This window comes from Nipponia nippon, unplaced genomic scaffold, assembly GCF_047370975.1.
Source record: "Nipponia nippon isolate SJK-2023a ecotype South Korea unplaced genomic scaffold, ASM4737097v1 scaffold_6, whole genome shotgun sequence".
In the NCBI taxonomy this organism is placed as follows: Eukaryota; Metazoa; Chordata; class Aves; order Pelecaniformes; family Threskiornithidae; genus Nipponia; species Nipponia nippon.
Window position 1 is genome coordinate 3262232 of NW_028262380.1, and position 21576 is coordinate 3283807.

General features: G+C 42.2%; 1 protein-coding gene across 2 annotated transcripts in view; it reads left to right on the forward strand.

Moving 5' to 3' along the window:
* Positions 1-21576, forward strand: part of DDRGK1 (DDRGK domain containing 1) — a 41517-nt gene that overhangs the window by 15172 nt on the left and 4769 nt on the right. Inside the window, exons 3-6 of one of the 2 annotated variants that reach the window (XM_087736907.1) lie at positions 1981-2087; positions 4074-4175; positions 14400-14522; positions 16686-16724. In XM_087736907.1, coding sequence (XP_087593033.1) covers positions 1981-2087; positions 4074-4175; positions 14400-14522; positions 16686-16724 — 371 coding nt within the window. The remainder of the gene's footprint in view (positions 1-1980; positions 2088-4073; positions 4176-14399; positions 14523-16685; positions 16725-21576) is intronic. The other variant, XM_087736908.1, reaches the window with a different exon arrangement.

Genomic DNA, 21576 nt, shown 5'->3' on the forward strand with positions numbered 1-21576 from the left:
CTTAATATAGATGAAATCTGAGAAGCACTCAGAGCCTCGGGTTGGATAGTGTCATAGATGATGTTTTAGACCTGTGCTGTTTTCCAGAAATAATTTTCTAAAGAATAATACCAGTATTGAACTGTTAATTTTGGAGTAATAACCGCTAACGCTGGGTTGCTCACCCATTGTGTTTGGAACTCCCCTTGGCCCAGTATTTAAAAAATAAAGTTATTTTAGACTTCAGCAAAATCGTAGAAGCAACTGTGTCAAGTCTGAGTGTCCCCTGTTGCTCTCTTTGTTTGTGGTGTAGGAAAGGGGAACCCTTTTGATCATCTCGGTAGTCAGATAACAGTAATTCTCTGAAGCCCAATTCAGCAAGCCTGCGTCATATTAACTTCCATGTCCTGAAAACAGCTAAGTTGTTTGAGAGCCACCTACACAGCTCTCAATTACATTTGTTTCTGATGATGTGTCTCGGTGGCTTAACCATAGTACCATACTGTGTATTGGAATTAGTAAAACAGGAGTGTTTCAAACCTAACTCTACATATGAAAGAAGGGTGAGTCTCATTCATCCATGTGCTCCTTTAACAGCAGCTTTTTTGGGTTCCCAAAAAAGGGGACCAGGCTCTATGGAGAGAGCGCGCTATGGAAAACACCCTGCTGCCAGCCCTGCCCAACCGGTTCTGGTGACTGCCACGGCACAGTCAGCGCCAGGTACGGCTGCTGCCGGCTCCCCTGAAACAGGCTATCAAACGCGACAGGCTTTTTCTTCTTGCTAGCCTGGTCTTAGAAACCAAGGGCTCAGGGGTTGTGTGAGTGGAGAATCGGTTGTTTGGTGGTTTTTTTTTTTTTTTCCCCTCTCAACGATGAGGGCTAAAACTTAACTGAGGAAGAACTTCCCCTGCATGCTTCTCCCCTTCTCCCTCCTGAAATGAACACTGCATTTCGGGGAAAATCGCAGGAGCTGGCAGTGCTGTTCTTCCAACTACTCAGCAGACTTCAAGTGTGTGGATCTGAAGTCAGCATCAAGCATAACAGCACTGTGGATGCTCAAAGTATAAATTACTTTACCCAAAAAAGGGATCCATGTGATAAAGATCTTTCATTTTGATTCTGCCATCTGATTCAGATGCATGAATCTCTACATATTGTGTAGTGTTTCATGAAGTGAGCTAATGATTTCTCTAAGTGTTGAGGTCAATCCCCAGTACTTGTGTTGTAGGATCAAGGGCTAATTTCGATTAGCAAATAAAGTGGCCAGATGTTCATGAGACAGTGGTTGAGGTGGAGCGGGGAGGAAATGGCAGTCTTTAAAAGCTCTTCAGTCTTACTTAGCCCCTGGGCGAGCAGAAATATAATGCATTTGCACACCATTTGAGCATGACGCTTTCATATTTCACAGTTGCAGAAATCATCTTTATGAACAACCAATTGTCGTACAACAGGGAACTATTTACATGTAGTTTTGTTGCAGTCGAGCCCATGATTTGCATTGCAGGAATTTTTTTTTTTTTTCCCTCCTTCCTTAAAGGTTAGTTATATCAGGCTAGAACTAGTGGATGAGTGGCATGCCTCTGAACCCCACTTTTGAATGGATGTCTGTTGTGCTGAGCTTAAAGGTAACTGGGAAGAAAGTCTCTGCCGGTGAGTGCTGAGCAGTTATATGACAACTATTAGCACATTTTATATATAAGAGAAAGTATATCTTTTAATTGTGGAAAGCAGGAAATGTTTATGAAAGGCCTTCCTTCAAAAGATCAAGTAAATTTTTACTTCTGACTTCACTTGAGTGTGTTTGCCTTGTTACTTCTACTCTGTGGCTTTGGCAGTCTTGTGTGATTTTTTTTTTTTTGCCTTTTTCCATCTAATAGGTCTTGTCTGAAATGTATGTGTGTCTCCTTTTCATCTGCTGCTGCTTTCCTAGGAAGCAGCAAAGTTTCTCGAAGGGATTTTTTTACAGGCGATTTAAAATGTGTCATTTACGCAATGTTGCAGAGGACGATGATGCTGAGGAGGTGCCAGAATTTCAGGTGTCTGGGAAAATCGGAGCAAAGAAGCAGAGGAAATTAGAAGAGAAACAAGCCAGAAAAGCACAGAGAGAGGTAAGCATTTCCTGCCACGTATAGAGCCCAGAGCAGAGCCTGAATAGCAGCGCTCAGCAAAGACCTGGTGATGACAGACACCCCAGCAAGGCAAAGGCAGTGTCATCATTGCAACGCTTGTGTTTTGGTTTTAAAAATGTAAATTCAGCTTTTTATGTCATATCCCAAGAGGACCATGGAAAATGGTGTCTCGTTTTCTTTCCATTAGCTTCTCTGGTATTCTCGTGGGGAGGACAGGGGAGTTAAACCCTTGAATGCTCTTTACTGGATGTTTCCACTGGTTTGCAGCTTAATGTCAGTACTGTCTCCCCTTAAAAATACACTCAAGCCCACAGAACATTGTTGTAACGCTGGGTCTGTGACCAAAACTGTGGGCAGTTCTGAGTAGCGTTTATGTGCTCTCATCATGCAAAAGCTTTGTAGGGGTTTATCTATGTTTAGCCATGTTTGTTGTTTTTATGGACTGGGGGAGATGAAAAGCAGACCCTGTAATCCACTGAAATCTGTGATGCAGTCAGATTTTGGTTGAAGCTTGGCCCTTAAACAGAGACCAAGTATATGGAGCAAACACACTGTAGCTTTTCAGTTGTTCTTTCTTAAATTCTGTGTGTTAAAGTACTTACTTAAATACTATTGCATTTTTTCAGTTTTGCCGAGCATTTTGCTGTTAATTCCAGGGAAACAACAGGCTTTTTGAAACTTTCTGAAGTGTGCTCGTGGACGGCAGCAAGTTATACATTAAGTCCTTTTAGTTGTTCGATTATATTTTTTTGCAAGCTCTGTATTGTTCTGTAACTTGGAACATGGCGTTGCAAGAAGTAGATAAAACTTAAACAGCCTTTGCATCACAGAGGCTGGAGTGCACGGTGGACTTCACAGATCTTACAAAAAGATAGGGTTTATGAAACTGCTAACATTTCTAATGTGTAGAGGGTCCAAACAAAGCCAGTGAAATCCCATCCTGAATTTTAGTGTCACTGGAGGCTTAAATCCACTTTCTGCTTTACACTGTAGTGGAATGCCCTGTAGATAGGGCAGTTGGTAATAAACTTTATTATTATGTTATATATAAACTTCCATTACGATGCTTTTCTCACTAACTCTATGCATTAACCATTTTGTCATTACTTTCCATACTCATTCTATTTAATTAGCCTCTTTTTTTTTGTGGAAAATTTGAGCAAGGTTGAATGAAGCTAGATAAGCATCGGTTGGTGGAGTGAGGAATCTTTTGTTTCATTTTAAAACATGCTGATTTTTATTTTCCCATGTAGACAGATAAATTCCTTGGTTAGGTCTTTTCTGCAGAAACATTCAAAGCCACAGATCCTCTGTTTGAATGTCTTCTGCTTATTCTCTTAATATATTTTCAAATTTAAGTATACTGAAGAGACTGAAGAACATATTTAAAAAAAATCTCTAAATGATACACTAAGCACCCTTTTTATTTACCATTTTGCAACAATCTCTTTACTAGGTCTGGTTTAAAAACGAATAGTAAAATGGTTTGAAGAGACCAATGCAGTTTCTTCTTTAAGAGATTCTGCCCAGGTGAATGATAAATTTGAATGTACTTGGTTTTACAAAGTTTATAGTCCCTTCTCCTTGTTTCCTTTCCTTAGAGTCCATTCTAACTAAATTTTAAGTGAGGAGAAATGGAATGCCATGACACAATATTACTTAATATCACTATAGTAATGAGCTCATATGCATTTACCAAGCTTAAACCCTTATTGAGGTACGGATAATGCAAGTGAGAACGGTAATTTCTAAGCTTATCACAATGTTAAGTATGCTGAAGATTGGGGAGGTGGAGGGGGAAGTTAATGACTTATTTTTCTTATTCTCTTTACTGTTTGTTTCTGAACATGCATCTACGAAGACAGTAACAAGCCCCTCCATGGTATCACAATATGAAATTAAAAAAATATATATTCAGGAAGAGTAAGGCCTGGCTTGCATAATGTTTTGGTTTTTTTTTTTTAGGCTGAAGAAGCAGAGCGAGAAGAACGGAAAAAACTTGAGTCAAAAAGAGAGGAGGAAAGGCGGAAAGAAGAGGAGAGAATACGTCTTGAAGAAGAACGACAGGTGGGATTGGTTGTATTTATAGATGGAAATTTTGAACCAGGTTTGTCTTTGAGTTTGCTTCTATGCAAGTTCTGTGATCAGCAGAACTCCCTTTGGCTTTCATTACTATTGCATACATCTTTTATTTGTTTGGGGTTTTTTTTTTTGCTCCATTTTGTTTGAATTACACTAATACTCAGTTATTTCAACTGTAGATCCCAGCTTTGTTCCCCTGAGTGCTTGACAGAAGTGAAAACTGCTCCAAACATCAATACACACATGTAACAGCAAGCACCCGCCCATGGTCGAGTCTAGGACAAAATGCCACCCCAGCTCCTGGTAGCGGATCTGCTACTGCTGTATGCCATAGTGACAGATTGTTTGGGCAATTGGTTATGTTGGCAAACATCGCTGAGAAAGTTGGCCCTTAGTTCGTCTGGGAGCTGTTTAAGTGCAGGCATATGAAGGAAGGAGTTGTACCTAGTTGCAAGAGAAATTTTGGGGGTTGCTCGCTTGGTGTCTGACAGGAAAAGTTTGGTTATCACAGAATCATAGAATAACATGGTTGGAAGGGACCTCTGGAGGCCATCTGCTCTGTCCTCCTGCTCACACCCATCTCCAGTTAGAGCGGGTTGCTCAGGACCTCATCCAGCCAAGCTCTGAGCAGCTCTTAACGGAGGAGATTTCGCAACCTCACCCCTGTTCCATTATGCTCATTAGTGCTGCCTGCCTGCCTGCCAGCTGTATGCAACAGGGCAGAAAGTGAAAGACATCAGCAACCGCTTTTGCAACTGTTGTGTAAAATTATACGATTTTATTCTAATTATACAAATTTACATGTGCTTCACAAATAAAGATTTCTAAACTATACATGCGAATGTGTGTGTTAGGAGGAGCGACCCAGAAAAACAGGTACTATGCAATTGAAATGCTTTTGTTGAATACTTTCATCACCGAGGGAGGCAAACTTATTTCAAAGCTGCTTTGTGTGTTCTGGGCATCAGTGCTACTGGCTAAGAACTAGGAACGAGTTTCATGCTCTCTGGTGCTTGAGCGAGTTGTGCGGTAGCTTTGCAATGTGCTTCTGGAGGCAAGGACCAAAGCGCTCTGCACAACCCTCTGCTGACTAATTGCCGTCCCAGGGGAGCACAGCCCCCAGCTTTCAGTGTGAATTTTTTGGGATACTTAAATGTGCACGGAAATTTGCGTCTCTGGTTTGCAGCGAGCAGATTTACTTTAATTTGTTCTAATCGCAGGTTGTGTAAGTGGAGAGTGTGGCTGATAACATTTTAAAAGTGGAAAGGACAATTTTCCCTTTTTTCTGTTGGGGGCATGAAGGCAGGAGGAAGCAATTTTAAAAATCTTTTTCCATACATTACACACACAGATTGTATCCATGAGACCTTTTGTAGAATGTACATTTACCTCTGGGGTTATCCCTGCCCCCCAAATCCTTTATCTTCTGAACTCTGTTTCCTTTTCATCACTAGAAGGCTCCTGAATTTCAAAAACTGAAATGGATGAGGAGAATGTCAGTACCACAACATCAGGATGTGTAGCATGGTCTGAGACTTTGACTTGTAAAGCAAGTTGAATAAACTTCCAGGGGACCAATTATTCCACAGCTACGCTTCTGAGAAAGATGTACAAATTTAAAAGTACCTGGTAGTGGTCAAAGTGTGAACGCTGAGGTTGGATAGCTGATCTCAGCTTGTCGGGGGTGCTCCTGTGCTTAGCCAAGCTGTTTCCTAACAGCAGAACTATCACCCCGGCTTCCTGTGGATCCGTATCTACCGCTTTTCCCCTGCCCACACGCTTCAGTAGCACCGGCTTCTGCCTCGCGGTCCCTGCGACCACTCTGCTGTTCTCCTAAGCGTTGCCAATTTCTCCCCCTCATACTTCCAGCTCAGAAAGAGGTGAGACAAGCTCTGGCTGCCTCTAAGCACATGTCTGTTGCCCATCCTGCTTGCCAGGGGGCTTGGCATACCAGGTAACTCAGGTGGCAGTTTCCCTCCAGTGGTGTATTCTTTTAAGTGTTTTGTCTCCACCCAGTTCCCTAATATTTTTTTCCCAAGATTCTGGGAATTCCGTATCCTTGAAACCCTGACGAGTTGGTTGAAATGAACCAAACGACTCCAGTACTCTGGGGGGAATTAGGAGGGCACACTGGCTGGACGCTAGCATTGTTTAAATGTCACCTCCTTTAGAGGAGGCTAATGAACAGAATTTCAGTTCCTTCCAGAGTGGTAGCCAGCACGGCAGGTGAATTGCTAAGCAAATTGCAGTTGAACTTGGCCAACCTGCTCAAAAGAAGCTGTAGCCCAGGACAAAGATGTTATCCTGTTGATTGCCTACAGGTTTGGCCTGGGGTTTAGCAGTGCAGCTGGCTAATCAGGACCAGTCAGGCATGGTTGAAAAGTTGAGTAGAAAATAAGAGTGAAATTCTAACTAGAGGTCTCTTCACACAGAAAGTGCTTATTAACATATTTAACTTTTTTTTAACCCACTTCTCTTCAATTTAGGGCTGAGTAATTTATTTTGGTTGAATGAGGAAAATCTTACTTGTCTTTATTTTAGTTTTCAGTGTTCCTAGTAAAGTTTGCACTAAAACACTTCCAGTTCACAAGGCTCAGTGAAAATGAGGAATATAAACTAGACTTTGGCTTTTTTATTGTATTTTTTAAATTTTGTGCTCAACAGCCCACAGGAGTACTGACTAGACTTTTGAAAATTGCTCAGATGCCTGAATCTAGCTTGCTATTCACTTTAGGCAATAACTTCCTTGGCTACTTAAATTCTGTAATTTTAACCTTTTATTGCTTGGTTCGTTTGTTTGTTTTTCCCAGTAGTCTTTATCAGGGCAGCAAGCCAACCCACCAGGCTACATCACAAACATTATTCTGCTACTCAGGGGAAAGTGTTTTCAATATTTTGTTTTTTTGCTTGGGTCCGAGGTTGACAATCCATTAACCACTGAGCATTTTGAGCATGGATCAAAGTAAACGTGTCTGACAATATTTAATGTCCATCCTCAACTGTCTTCTGGTAATTTTAAGTCTTTGTCTTCATCCGAGTCTTTAACAGGAAACAACAATTCAAGACTTGTACATGTTTAGGCTGCGTTGCTCGAGTTCCTGCCTCAGTCAGCAGAGAAAGCAGCATTACAGGGAGCATGGTAATAACAAGACTTCAGTGTTTTAGTCTTGACTGGGTGATAGGAGGGGAAACAAATGGAATGAATAGAGACTTGATTACTGTGCATGTAAGCATAGCCTGTCTTTATGATCATACGGTCTTATCTTTCAAATCTTGTTACAGACTGATTGTATGATGTAAAAGATACTGCTTCTCTTCTAGGCCCCTATAAGCAATAAAGAGATCATTGGATTTATTGTGTTTTTTTTATAGAATACATAGGATAAAATGTCATTTATACGTTCCTCCGGAGAAAGGGTTCTTCATTTCCACAAGTAACGTTTTGTCACGAGTAAGCCCTTGTGGACCACAGATGTGATGATACTATTCCCCCATATAAGTTAAGAAATGGAAAGGCAAAATCATGAAAGGTAGCTCAAGTAGTGACCGACAGTCATGAGATAAAAACCAGAGGGTAGTTGCTTGTATGAGTTTTGGAGGCAGTTTGATTACTGACGTTTCTGTAGCTTATATAATCCCATAAGGCACAAGAAATTTAGAGTTTGTCACTGAAGTTTGCCTGAGAAATGTTACGGTTGTCAGCTTCATTTTTTTTTTCCCTTCCTTTTCCAGTACATCAGAGTATTTCTGCAGGTATGGTGACAGTAGCAAGTCCGCTAGTTCTTATTTCTTTCTTATGCACTACAGGAAAGGCATTAAGACCACTGATGAAGCCTTACTGCCTCCAGGAAAAGTAGTGACATAACTGCATTAATTGTTTATTGTTTCACTTGCTGCACATTCAAAGATTTGAACTCATAAATTTGGTGGCTATGCTTTATATAATTTCATTTTGAATAAATTTAATTAGTGTATTTACAAGAGAATTGAAGTGATTCTAGTCTCCAAAAAAGTGCAGCCAGCTTTGTTAGCTAAATTTCAGCTGAACCTTTTTTTCAGTCTCTCTCCCAAGAAGTGCTACCAAAACTGTGCTAACTTCTGTGAATGTTGAGATTCGCTTTGTGTAAAGGAGAGTTTCCTTTCAGCGTTTCAGCGACAGCCTTAAACTAATAGCTGGATCCTAGTCAACAGCAAGAGGTGATTCCTGCGCCATTAAATACCATCTAAAAGTTTGTCAGATGCTGAGGGAAGCCAAATAGATTCAGGAGGAGAGAAAATCGTGTTGCAGTGTGCAGATCTTCTAGAAATTCCCCAGTGTTGGTCTTTGATAAAGTCACTGGTACCGTTAACCCTTTTAGACACCACCCCCCCCAAGTATTTTGAGATATGGAGTCTAGTGGAAATAATAAATTCTTGAGTCAGATGAAAACCTACTTTGTTTTATAGGCAAACTGATATTTCTTTCCAATTTTTTGGGCAACTCTACACAGTGCTGTACAAGTGGGAACTGTGCCTTCAAGGGAGTTATGGGGGCTAAAATCTTGCATATTCTTGAGGAAAAATAACCCCCTGGTTCTATTTAAATGTATTTGTATGCACATATAAATAAAATGTGGTTGCCCCTTGGCTCCAGTGTTGCAAACCAGATAATATATTTTTAAATTCAAGTTTCCTTTCCAGTGTTCTGATGACCTGATTGGCTACGCATGTGAGGAAGGTCCTTTATAATTGGCATTTGCTTCATCTCTGCTTTACCCTGGGGATTTCCCTTTCACTCTTGGAGTTTTTTAGTGGTGAGATGGTTTACCAACTGCCACCTTATCAATGAGAGCGAACTTCCTCTGATGTTGCAAAACAGTGTCTTCATACAAAGCCTTGCAGATTGCTCACACAAGAGCTTTTTTTTTTTTTTTTTTTTTCCCCTGTGCACAGGGATTTTTGTACATTTTACTCCCTCAGCCTCGCTTTGCCGTGCTAAGGAGACTGTGCAGATGCAGAGCTCGCAGTCATCACTCTTCTCTACTGAAAAGCAGCGTTGAACAGGGCATGCTGCCTGCAAATCCATTGCAGAGTGGACTGCTCTCGAAACATAGCTTGGAACAGGAGAGAAACTACCAGTCCTCCAGCGAGCAAGCCTTTAACTGTTGTGAAATAAAAGGCCGTAGCAGGAGTGGGGACTGGTGTTTGTTCGCTGTTACATTAAAACGAGGTCTGTATTGCTCAAGCACAGCTGTGCCTGGTTTCCAAACTAGGGCAATTTCATTGAGGCTTTCGGTTTTGCATTTAAGTGCCTCAATAAAAATGGTCTGGATCTTCAGAGCTACAGAAATGGAGGATCAGCTAGTGATCCCAAAGGTCCTGTCGAAGCTTTTGAGAACTAAGACCCTAAAGTTTTGGCTCTTTGATTTGGTATTTGATCATGTAAGAATAGGCACCAAGTTTTAAAATGTCGATTGTTGAGTTATTTTATTATGTGTAGCATTATGTGAACATCGAGATTTGTGTGCCTCTCAGAAGAGCTTTTCATTATCTGTTTGGCATTTATATCCACTATTCATACATAAACAGTGCATTTCTGGAGGCTGAGGGGGACTACCGTGTAGTTTCAGTTTAAGCATCGGTTTTCAAGTGTGTATACTTCCCTGAAAATTAATTTCTCCTAAGGAAGTACAAGTTGAAAAGCTTGCAGAAAACTCCTCCTACTCTGATTTGGAGGGGATGAGGACTGGTAAGAACACTTATTCTGTCTTTCTAAAGGTATTTTTTTTTTTATTTTGTGTCTAAACAGTGGGGGGGGGGGGGGGGAGGAATCCTAGAGATCCATCTGCTCTATGCCAAATTATATACTGTAAAGTCTCTTTTCGCTTCCTGTAGAACCTGCGCTAACAGCACGAAAACTGGATGTTATACAAGGAGGGTTTCTTTGGTCCATGAACCTCAAAGCGTTTGGCGGAGGAACTGGTATGCCTTTCCTCCTTCTGCATGTTAAGGAAACAGCCACAAACAGGGAACAACGGGTAGCAGGTAGTGGTTGAAGAGAGTCCAGTGCTTGCTCTGTCTTCCTCACTAGCAATGAGATCTCTTCCACTTAGCAGTCAAATAAGCTGCCTATAAATTATTCGTTTGTCAGCAAGTTGGTCCTTTATCTGATTTGGAGGAGAGATGGCACGGCGTGCAACTCGCAGTTTCCTCTCCGGGAAAGCTGCTTAGGCAAAGCTCTCAGAAAAGCTACTTACTCTGGAGGCCGATATCGCTTAGTCTCAGTGTCCCCTTAAATGGGTTACTGCAATAAAAGCTAGAAACGGTGGTTCAGTATCTTCTTGCTGGACAGTACTGTAAGGGTCCTCACCCTTTGCTGAAAATAGTAATGCATGATAAACCTTCAAAGGCTGTAATCTGTCAACCAGCCAGAACAGTGCAGTTACTCAAGCAGCATCCCAGGACTCCAGAGGGATTTGTGATCCCAAGAGTCAAGGTCTGCTTCCAGCTGTAAGTCTAAAAGAGTTTTCAAGATGCTGTGGGTTTCACCTGGTAAAAGATTGGGCTCTTGTGCAGTTGGCACGATTAATGTTTTGGATGTCATGGAAATGATCGCTGTGATCAAGGTAAGAGGCGAACAGAAGGTAATGATCTGCAAGGAGCCTCACAGCAAATCCAGGTCCTCGGTGAGATGGAGGGAGAGCAGTGGAAGGACGGGGACCGGGTGCAGTGGGAAGTGAGTGCTGACCAGATCCAGTATAGGAAGGGGTAAGGTATAGGAATCCGGTATAGGAATGGGTGTTGAAAAGTGCCTTCCAGAGCGCTGGAGATCCACAGATCCATGAAGCTCTGGAAGCTCTTGGGTCTCTGCCACGCCAGCTGGCACATGAGGCTCATAGCAAGCATACAGAGGGAGAGTTGATCCAGCAGTGATAATGTGGACATTTTGGCAGAAAAAAGGAGAGAAGGAAGAAAGGTATGAGTGTGTTTTTGGTGGTTGTTTTTTCCCCTCCCCCCCCAATAGAGACATGATCAAAGTGGGAGAGTTTGTTCTTCACATGCAGTATAGTAAACTGATCAAAAAGAAATCTTTACACTGTAGCCAGCCCCCAGTTTGGGTAACATTTAGGTGGGTGAGGAGAGATGTGAACCTGCTTCAAAAAGAAAAAAAAGGAAAAGAAAAAAAAAAAAAAGCAGGCAGCTGAAGGTGAGCATCTGCAGTTACCAAATTTCCATGATGCTGGGATTTCCCCACCACCCCACCCATCGCTGGAGGGAGGTGGCCCAGCTATTATCTCTCCTCCCAGCCACATGCTTTACCACTTAACTCCACAGCAGTTAATGAGATCAGAATGGGGAGAGGCAAAGAAACCTGACTAACAAAGATGTGGGTTTTTTAAATTTATATTTGAGCTGAGTGCCCTCTGTATGACTTGCATGAAGCACGTACTGGTCTCCGTTTCATTAGTAGACCCTGGGGTGCTGAGAGTGTTTCTGTGTGTGGGTTATGCATACAGACAGACTGGTTTTTGTGGGAATGCAACCTGCCTGAATTTGACCCTGCACCTACCATGCAAGTGCATGTGAAAGAAGAGTGCTAGCATGATGGTGGAAAAAAATAGCTGAAAATAAGTGTTAACAGACAGTCTGACTTTGCTAGGGTTTCCCCTGCTCAGCTTCCACTCCTGGTCCTGGCTGCTTCTCCCAGTGCAGTTATGCAAAGTCATTTCTCCTCTTGGCTTTGAACCAGTTTACAGATTGGCTAAATCCTTCTTTTTTACAGATTGAATCATAGGTGAATTTAGATAGTGAAGCGTGTGAGACTCTGCAGGAAGTGGCTGGGATTTTTAGTTATTAGATGAAAAGGCTTCTGGAAATATTTAGTGTTACGGAGGAGGCTACAACCACCAGAAAGAGGAGGCTTTTGAGGGCTGACGCTGTAGCTACCACAGCAGTGGCTCAGACCACCTGCAAAATGCTCTGCTGATTGTAGCATCAAAATTTGGGATCTGGAAAACAAACTCATGTTGGCTTTTAGGGAGACCGCAAAAGAGGGACTGGTAGCTGAGTGCTTTGCTGTGGTCTCACAGCAGAGATGCTTTTCTGCATATGTTGGAAATGGAAGTACTGATATTAATGTGCTGGTGTGCTGTAATAAAATTAAAGGTACCGTTCTTTGAGTAGGTAAGGAAGACAGGAAGGAGTCGTCTTCATTTGTTAGACCTTCCAGAAACAGGAAAATATTTCTCAGTTATTGTTGCTCTCGCTTGTAAACGGGACACTCTCTTCTGATTTCTCTTTTTTTTAAGAACAATCTAGAAATTATTTGGCAGAGCAATTTTTAGATTTTGTGATTTATTTTTTTCTCATTTCAAATCCTGTTGAATTACCAGCTCTGTAATAGACCAGGGGAAGAACCTTATTCCTCTATTTCCAGGATCAAGATTAAATTTAATGCACTTAGAAGAAAAGAACAATTGCTGTCACTTCCAAATGAAATACAGTTATGTGGCTCTTGGCACCTGTAGCGCTTATCGGGGAAAAAAATCTACTGTTGGGCTTTTGCTAATAATCGTGATGGTGCTGAATGACCCAGAAAATGGTCTTGTTTTGTCTCAAGAGCTTCCTCAGATCTGTAGTTTCTTCATGTGATAGCGGTGTAAAAAATGATTCTGACTTTGCACATACAGTAAGATCCTTTCGGTCCTGTTTTTCTCATACTTGTGTGTTGGTAGCATGCCTTCTCGTGACTTTCTGGGAGTTTGATTAAATACAATTGGAATCAAATACACTTTCTCTTCAGTTTTTTTTAAGGGCAACCCTCCCATGACCGTTTCTGGTATCTTGCTGGTTTTGGCCATACGTGGCATCTTTTTTAAGATGGACATTTTTCAATATACTTAATTACCTGTTCCTGTCTCTTCCTGTTTTAATGGAACAAGTGTTTGCTTTCCAGCCATTTAAGGAAGCAATTACCATATTAGTGTCAAAGATGTAGCATGGCAAGCATTTAGAAATCAATATAGTTGTTCTTTAAGAGATCAATTCCTGTGTTAATAGTAAAGGAATGCCCAGAGATTGTCACTGAAATCTGAAGAACTCATCTTTCGCAGTTTTACTCAAGCCTTTGCAATGCGATAGCAACCAGAGGCCAGTCAAATTGGACTCTCATTGTGCCAGGTGCTGTACAAACACAGATTTCTCTGTGGAAGAAACCATTGTGTAAGGAAACATTTTTCTTCTGTGTGAAGTTACATGTGTAAAGTGTTTTGGAGAAAAACAAAACAAATTTTAGTAGAAAATCTTGGAAAGCTGCAAATTGATGAGCTCCCAGTAAAAACCTGTTCTTCTTTGAAGCATTTTTTTAAGTAATCTATCACATTCCAAAACTTTTAATCGCAGTTTTGCTGCGTGAATGTGGGACTATTCTACATTACCTAGTGTGCATCACCATTTCACTGATGTCGGGCTTGGAGTTTTCTGGCTTGGCAGCATTATTTTTTCTTTAAGACTTTAACATTTCTTTCAGTGTAAGTAACTGGAAGTATTTTTATTGCAAACAACTAAAAGCAGAGCCTGTAGGTTTTGGCTAACAATAAAACACGTGAAAAAAACCTTTTTAATACCATCATAACCTTGTCTCCTGTGCCTAAAATACTTTATACAGTTCTTTACATTCCATGTAGACATAGTTTGCTTGTATGTCCTAAGAAAGAGATTTTACTTGAAACTCTTTTGCAGGCCAGCTTCTTCTGAGACACAGATGGACACCAGGGTAACTCCACTATTCTTTGTGCTCACTCCCAGTGTACACTGGTGCGTGTCAGAGCAGAATTGGGGCCAGCTACTGAGAATGTGGATGTTGCATCGAAGTACAGTTGGGGCAGGGACTTCCTGTCACGGGATCTGCAGAAGAAACATATTCATGCAAATTAAGAAAGCAGGTTGCTATATAAGAGTGGTTTTCTCCCCTGTGTCAGATCTGTTAAGAACCAGCCTAGGCGTATTGTGTGCAAGCTTATGCTACCATGTGAGATGGTTACTACCTTAAGGGTGGCTTCTGAAATTAATGATGCCAGCAAGGGAGAACTTTAGACTCATTTTAGAAACTTTTTATCTGCTGTCTGTCCTCGTAAAACCAGACTGCAGGTAAAGAAGATGCTCCTTTACTTAAAACTAAACCTGATTTGGGGAGGAGCAAACTGACCACTTGTCATGTTTTCTGTTCAGGAAGAGGAAAAAAGGAAGGCAAAGGAAGAAGAGGAGAAGAGAGAGTATGAAGAATACCTGAAGCTGAAGGAGAGTTTTGTAGTTGAAGAGGAAGGGGTTGAAGAATCAATGACAGAGGAAGAGGTATGTATGTTAGGCTGTTACTGCAGTTTCCTTTATCTTTGTTAAACTCAGGTTGCCCTTACTGCATTCTGTCTCATGTAAAATGAACTTGAAAGTAGGAGTCAGCCAAATGGTTTTGCCTGTAAAAACTAAATTGTGTATATGGCACATATTAACCTGGAGTATTTCCTGCGGAATGGTACAGTCCCTCATTCCAGACTCCTACAAGTTAGTTCAGAGTGCTAAGGCAAATGCATATGGCTGGAAATGAGTTCTCCCTTAACGTAAGGACTGAAATAAAACTCATCCTGGAAGTCAGATACTCTTTTACTGTCGTCAGCTTTGCTCTACCCATAACCAGTGGGCCAGATGAAAGCAAGGCTAAATATGGAGTTTGGTAGTGCCCACATATCTTGGGAGGAATTGCTTGGTTTTGGTTTTATTTTCTAGACCAACGGAGCAGCTGCTGTGAAATCAAATGAAAAACCAAGCCCTTGTCTTAAAAGGCTTCTGTTAAGAGAATTCACAGGACGCAGCCTAGGTGTTTGTGGGTTGTACGCTGGAAAACTACATTCAGTGTGGCAAATGATTGCTATGGTTGATAGCATTTCAAACTCTGCACGGCGTTCTAGCATGCTCCTCCTGTGGCTGCCTGCATACGCGCTGCTGGGGATGGTGGTTGAAATGTGAGACTTGACATAATCGCAGCAAACTTGAAAAAGTTCCACTGTTGTGGGAGGCAGTGTTCTTATTCTGTCTGCTGAAAACCTGTTAGACTCATTTTAATTGCTGTCAAACGCTGAAGTTGCTCTTGGGTTGAGGCTGCCAAATTTGAGCTGTCCAATGCATTTAATAAGTATTTTTTTCAGAGCCACGTGTGCATTTGCTCCTCTGCTAAAGCGACCCTGTTGAATTGAATGGATTTGCCCTCAGCATGACTGAGAGTGGCTTTGGGCTGAGGAGCTGGTAGTGAGACAGTACCGCTTCACATTAGTCACAAGTTCTCACTACGGACCCCTTCCCATTGAGATAAATTCTTCCGTCGTGCCAGTGTTAACACCAAGAGAAGTTGTAGCTGGTGATGGGGAATTTCCTAAGATGCAGAGAACAGCGAAATGCATACTTTCTGTCGAAAGTTTGTTCAAAAATGTGTGCCTGTTCTGTTAGAAGACCAGATTGTAGCTAAATATTAAATTGTTCCACTTTAGATACCCTTTAAAGCTAGAATGTGTTCATTGTCTGTGTTTCTACAGCTGCCCATCAAGGAGAAATTAGTCTTTCTGTATGTGGGAACAGAGAAGGGTGTTCCTCACTCAAAAGAGCTTGGCAGGCAGTTGATGATGCCTGGATCTCAACATCTTTGGTAGGAGTGGGGAGGTAGTGATTTGAAAGTCATCTTCAGAAACAAGCACAGGTGCGTAGCTATTTGGAGACGCCAGCCTTGCGGAGATGGCAAGCCACCCTTCTGCCCTGTGGTGGATAACCTCCTGAAGCAGTTTGGTATCCTGTTACAGTAGGTGACTGCCGCGTGTTGTTGAGGCTAGCGTGCTGAAACTCATGCTGAAAATTAATGTCCTGAGTCCAGAGCTAAGCAGTTAATTAAGGCTGATTGATTTCCAGGGTTGCAGAGTAACTTGATCTCCTGTTAACTTAAATGCGCATTGTTTGCATTGCCTTTGAAAACTGAGCCGCTTATATTAAAATGCCGGATTTCAGGTGCATAGCTTTGAAAACGGCTTGAGCTTCCACATGTGTTGCGCAGCTGCGTGCCACACTTGACCATCTGTGTGAGCTGTCTCCTGAATCACTTTATACTTTACCTCTGTACAAAACATCCTCAGTGTGTATATGTAACTTAATACACAAGGCACAAACTCACCCAGATGTGGTTATTTCAGGGTATGTATGAGGTGAAGAATAAAAGATTCAAACATTTCCTTTCAGAAAACACTTAAACGCAAATTGTACTTGAGCCATATTCTGTCTTAGAAAATACCTACCATAAATTCCTAGTTAAGATTAAATCTAGATATATTTTTTTTTTCCAGTTCAAAATCTCCCTCAGTGTGTATGTTTAAAACTTTGGAAGTATGCAAGCTTTTATAATGTTTGTTCTCAGCAAGTTTGCGATGCATTTAAAGTTCATGAGTTTAAAATAACGGTTGTTTTCCTTGCTGTATCCAGTCTCGCAGCTTCCTAATGGAATTTCTCGAATACGTTAAGGTAAGCTACCAATGGTCTTTCTCCTCCTTCCATACTTGTTAGATTGTGTAAAATATCTTTGTCAAAGAGCTGAGTTGCAGAAAGAAGGGAAATCTCTAATTCCTCTTTGATTTACTTAAATATTCAACAAGTAACAAAAGTGATACCTTAGATAAAGTCTGCATTATTTACTTAACCATGCATGAGCATGTCCAGCATTGTTAAAATGGTTTGTATTTACAGGCGTGTTGGCTTTTTGGGGCAGGATTGTAGCTCTTGCCCTCTTTCATAAGGACAGGCGTGTTAAACTCTGCACCTGGTGGATCACCTCAGAGTTTATGAACAGCAGTGTTTGCTGCTGATTGGGATTTGGGGCATTCAGGCTTTTTGTGTGTGGCCATCGGCTACTGATTTAGAAAACAGTCCCTACACCTCAGCTCAGCATGGGCGAGGCGTGCTGTGCCAGCGTGTGGCCTGCCGTGCAGGATGCGTTTGTGTCTGAAACACTGGCAGTGTAAGGGTCAATCCGGCTTTTCATGCGATTTTCTTTTCTTGGTTTTATCCGTGCAATTTGCAACGTTGTCTTAATGTTTGGAAGGGACATTTAAAGAGAAGATTGCTTGTTTTTAACAGGGTGTGTTAGTCTCCCTTTCATCATATTGTATGGTTGGTTACTTAAAACCTGTGGTGTGTTCATGAGGATTTCCACTTTTGATCTGTAAGGACAAATGCTTCTTTCTCCACTATCGGTATATCAAAGATCAAATGCATTTTTCTACTCTTGCTCTAACAATGTTATGCAAATCTTTTGTCCTAATGAATCCCGTTTCTCCTTCACTGGAAACTGGACTCTTATTGGAGAATGTATGGCATGTGTGTGAAAGGCTTCATTAGTAAGCAAATCACTTGTACACTCAGTGAAGTCCTAATCATTGTGTTCATCCAGAACTTTGCACTCTGGGCCAGTTTTGCATGTCCGTTACCCCAGCAAAAACCCAGAGTTGCAAACACATTTGTCTCATGGGTAACTCTCCTCACGAAGTTAATTCGAGCGATTGCCGTGCAAGTCAGAACAACGGCTCGATCGTTGTAGAGTCGCTGCAACGCTGCGGTGCAAGCATCTTTTGCTGCCCTGCTCTCTGCCTCCTGCGTCACTGCCACTTCTGGTGGCGTATCCCGTTGCCATCAGACCACAGCGAGAGAGGCTGCTAGGTTTGCATCTGCCAAGTGCTTTCGGATCAGCGGGATCTCTGGGGGGAGTTTGGAAGTGTCTAAGCTAGGAGCACTCGGAGTTAGGACTTGGCTTCATTGCTGCAGTCCCTGCTCCGTAACCAAGTCCCCAGCGTAAGCCAGTCAGCTCTGAGCAGAAGCGCTGCCGAAAGCGGATGAGACAGCTGAGAATAGACTGGAAAAGCTATGGGTGACATGTTTAAAGAGCCTAAGTAAAACCATGGAGCGATGATGGCACGTTTCATTTTGCAGCCATGCAGCGATTTTGATATTCTGTTCTCCACAGAAGCCGGAGAGCTTTCTTTGAACGGGAGGGGAACTTTGAAATGTCCATGTCTGTTAAGACCACTCTCCATTTCAATTACTAATTGTGGAAATGGCCTACGTGGTACAGTGTGATCCCAGTTCACCCATTCCCATCTAAGGCTTTCAAGATACTGCCAAGCTGTGCATGAAGGAAAAAGTGCTGTTCTTTATTGATCCACATGCTGCCCTAGGATAACAGTAGGTAGAACAATAGGATATTTCAATGTCCCTTGGGATCTTCCACTAAAGCTGGGAGGGTTTCCAAGGGATAACGCAGTAGGGTCTGATTCTGCACGTTGCCCTGGTGGTTGTGATGGATGGAACAGATTAGTCACAAACTCTCAGTTCAGTGTTTAAGCGTGTACATATAGTTTTATATTAGTCACTTCTACTTGACGTCAGAGAAATTAAGCACGGGCTGAAAACCTAATTCAGAAGCGCTTCGACACCTGACTTCCTATGTAGAGATGAGTTGCAGAACTGGGGCAGTGCTTTCTTTTACAAGTTTTAGTATTTTTTTTTTTAAATCTTGAAAGTATGCTTAATATATAGGTTATGTATAGCCCTTATCTTCTGTTCTAGTCACAGAAACCATTGACTTATATCAAGAAGCAGTGCTAAGCTGCTAGTAGCTGTCTGAAAAACTTACAAATTAAAAGAGCGATTGGCATTCTAAAACATAAAATTTAATTTAGGTGAATAACTTATTTTACTGATATAACTGGCTGGAGGTAGCTCACGCCACGCTTTGTTCCTAAGGGTGTTTGAAATAAAATGCAGCCTCTTTTCTCCAGCTCTGCCTTGTGGGATTGTTCTAAATGTTTTGTTGGGTTTTTTTTCCTCAAAGGCAGCAAAGGGATCGACACCCCTCAATTCTGCTTTTCTGAAAGCTGAGCATCTCCCTTCCTTTGGGGCTTTCACAGTAGCCCCTCAGCCTCAGTCTGTCTGCTGCAATATCACCACCTCACATAGAATCATTAAGGTTGGAAAAGACCCTTAAGATCATCGAGTCCAACCGTTCACCCAGCACTGCCAAGGCCACCACTAAACCATGTCCTCGAGCACCACGTCTACCCGGCTTTTAAATCCCTCCAGGGATGGGGACTCCACCCCTGCCCTGGGCAGCCTGGGCCAGGGCCTGACAGCCCTTTCAGGGAAGAAGTTTTTCCTAATATCCAACCCAAACCTGCCCTGGCGCAGCTTGAGGCCGTTCCCTCTCGTCCCATCGCTTGTTCCTGGGGAGCAGAGACCGACCCCCCCGGCTCCAGCCTCCTTTCAGGCAGTTGCCGAGAGCGATGAGGGCTCCCCTCAGCCTCCTCCAAACTAAACTAAACCAAACCCTCACACCTCAGGCTGCGGCGTTGCCTCTGCTGCAGTCATCATCCCGTGCCTTCGCTTCTTGCAGCGGTCAGTCCTCAGGTCACGGACGTGACCGCTCTGCTCTCAGAGGAGCAGAATAACCAGTTCTTAATGGGAGCCTTATGGTTTTACTCAGCAGGGCTGTAGCTGCACAACTCGCTTTACAAACCAGCTCTGTGGGCTCTCTGAGCACTTAAAAAAATTAATAATGAAGTGGGCAGAGGTTACAGAGTGGCTGAGCAGTTCCCTTGCTGTGGAGCACTGGCTCTGTTGGCCCAGGGAAATACGAGCCTGCTGTTTGTCCATCAAACTGTTCTCACCCGGCTTGACAGTGTATCTTTGAATGCATCTGAATTGCAGCCAGTGAACTGAAACAGCAAACTACATTTGAAAGGGATAGCGAAGGACTTGGAGGCTTTACCCCTTCTTTTTTTTCTTTTCCAGAAAAATGATGCTTACAAGATAAGGGGGAAAAAAAAAAAAAATCCTACTTGTCTTAATCCTGAGAGCTCTTGCTCTGTTTCATCCCTTGCTGAGGACAGCAGCAGAATCATACCTAAAATTGAATGAATTCAGTAAAATGTGGATGTGCATATGTTGCTCTATGAAAGTTAAGCCTGTCTCTAAAATGTGAAGCATGCGGTGAAGTGTTTTGTTCGCTTGGGACCTCACAATGTCGTTATATTTGAGTGTGTGCGGGGAGTGCATCCTAATCACCCCCCAGCCTCTGGGCTCTTGTTCACAGCAGGATCTATCTTGGAAAGCTTCCACTAACTAAACTTGGTCATTGAGAGTGAATATCTTTAAGTGAAGGTTTAAATCCTGTTTTTCTTTTTTTATGTGGCTTTGCACACACCCCACACCCCCCCCAATCCTTTTAAAAGAAGATGTGACGAATCTTGGCAGTTCCCAGCTCTGAGAACTGAATTCCATGGACTGGTTCCAATTCCATGCGTTCAGTCCATGGTATTCAGTTCTCTAGCTTGGCTGCATCAAACTTCACAACTACTAAGTCCGTGTGTGGCTTTTTTTGTCTGATTTTTGTTAATGGAAAAGATTCACCTATTTCAGCCTGCCTTTATTTCTTCAGTGTCCTTCCAGCGTACTTTCAAGATCAGAAACAAATGGGTTTATCGTTTGAAGTATTGCATCTGATAATGTAAATGTAGCTCTTGCGGCCGTACATATATGGCTCTTAGGAATGTAGTCCAGAATGTTGTGAACAGTTTTCCAAAGTTTTATATTTTCCAAATTCCTTGTAAACAGTGCATCCTTCTACTGCATCTAAACAGATGAGTTTCTAAAACTTTTGCAGATAAGAAAACAGGAACCAAGTAGCTCCAGATGAGCGCACCAGGTGTTTTCTCTGTAATTCTCTGGAGCTACAGAGAAGCATAAAACCAGATGTGAGCAGCGATGACTGCGTCCTGACTGAGAAAGGCTGCTGTAAGAATCTCTTTCAAAAGCAAACTGAAAATTTGCAGTTCCTGCTTCTGCCTTCGTTCTCAGAGATCATCGCGCTGCCTGCGCAGGAGTGCGCTAGCAGTACACTGACAATTTTAATAAGGTGTTCACTTGCTTAGGACGATTATTATGGCATTAATATGACGTGAGGAAAACAGACTAAAGCACTTAATGCTGCTGGTCTTGTCTGGATTTTTCTGTATGCGCTGGTACATACCAGTGATCATTTTAAAATGTGCTTTGAAGCATCTCTCAAACAAAAAGGGACCTTGCTAAAGCATACTGGAAATTAAAGGCAGCAGTTGAGAAACTCAGGTGGCAGGGAGAGCAAGCCATGGCTGTTTATTGTGCTTGTGCTCATCCTGTCCTCCTAACATAAGGAAAGGTTCAGAATGAACGCTGGCAAATGTATTTGAGTCTTCGCTGAAGTGGGTCAGAGCATCCAGTCTTTCCACAGAGCAGAGTGGTTTAAGTCACCTGAATTAGAGTTTTTTCGTCAGAGAAAAGTGCTTAC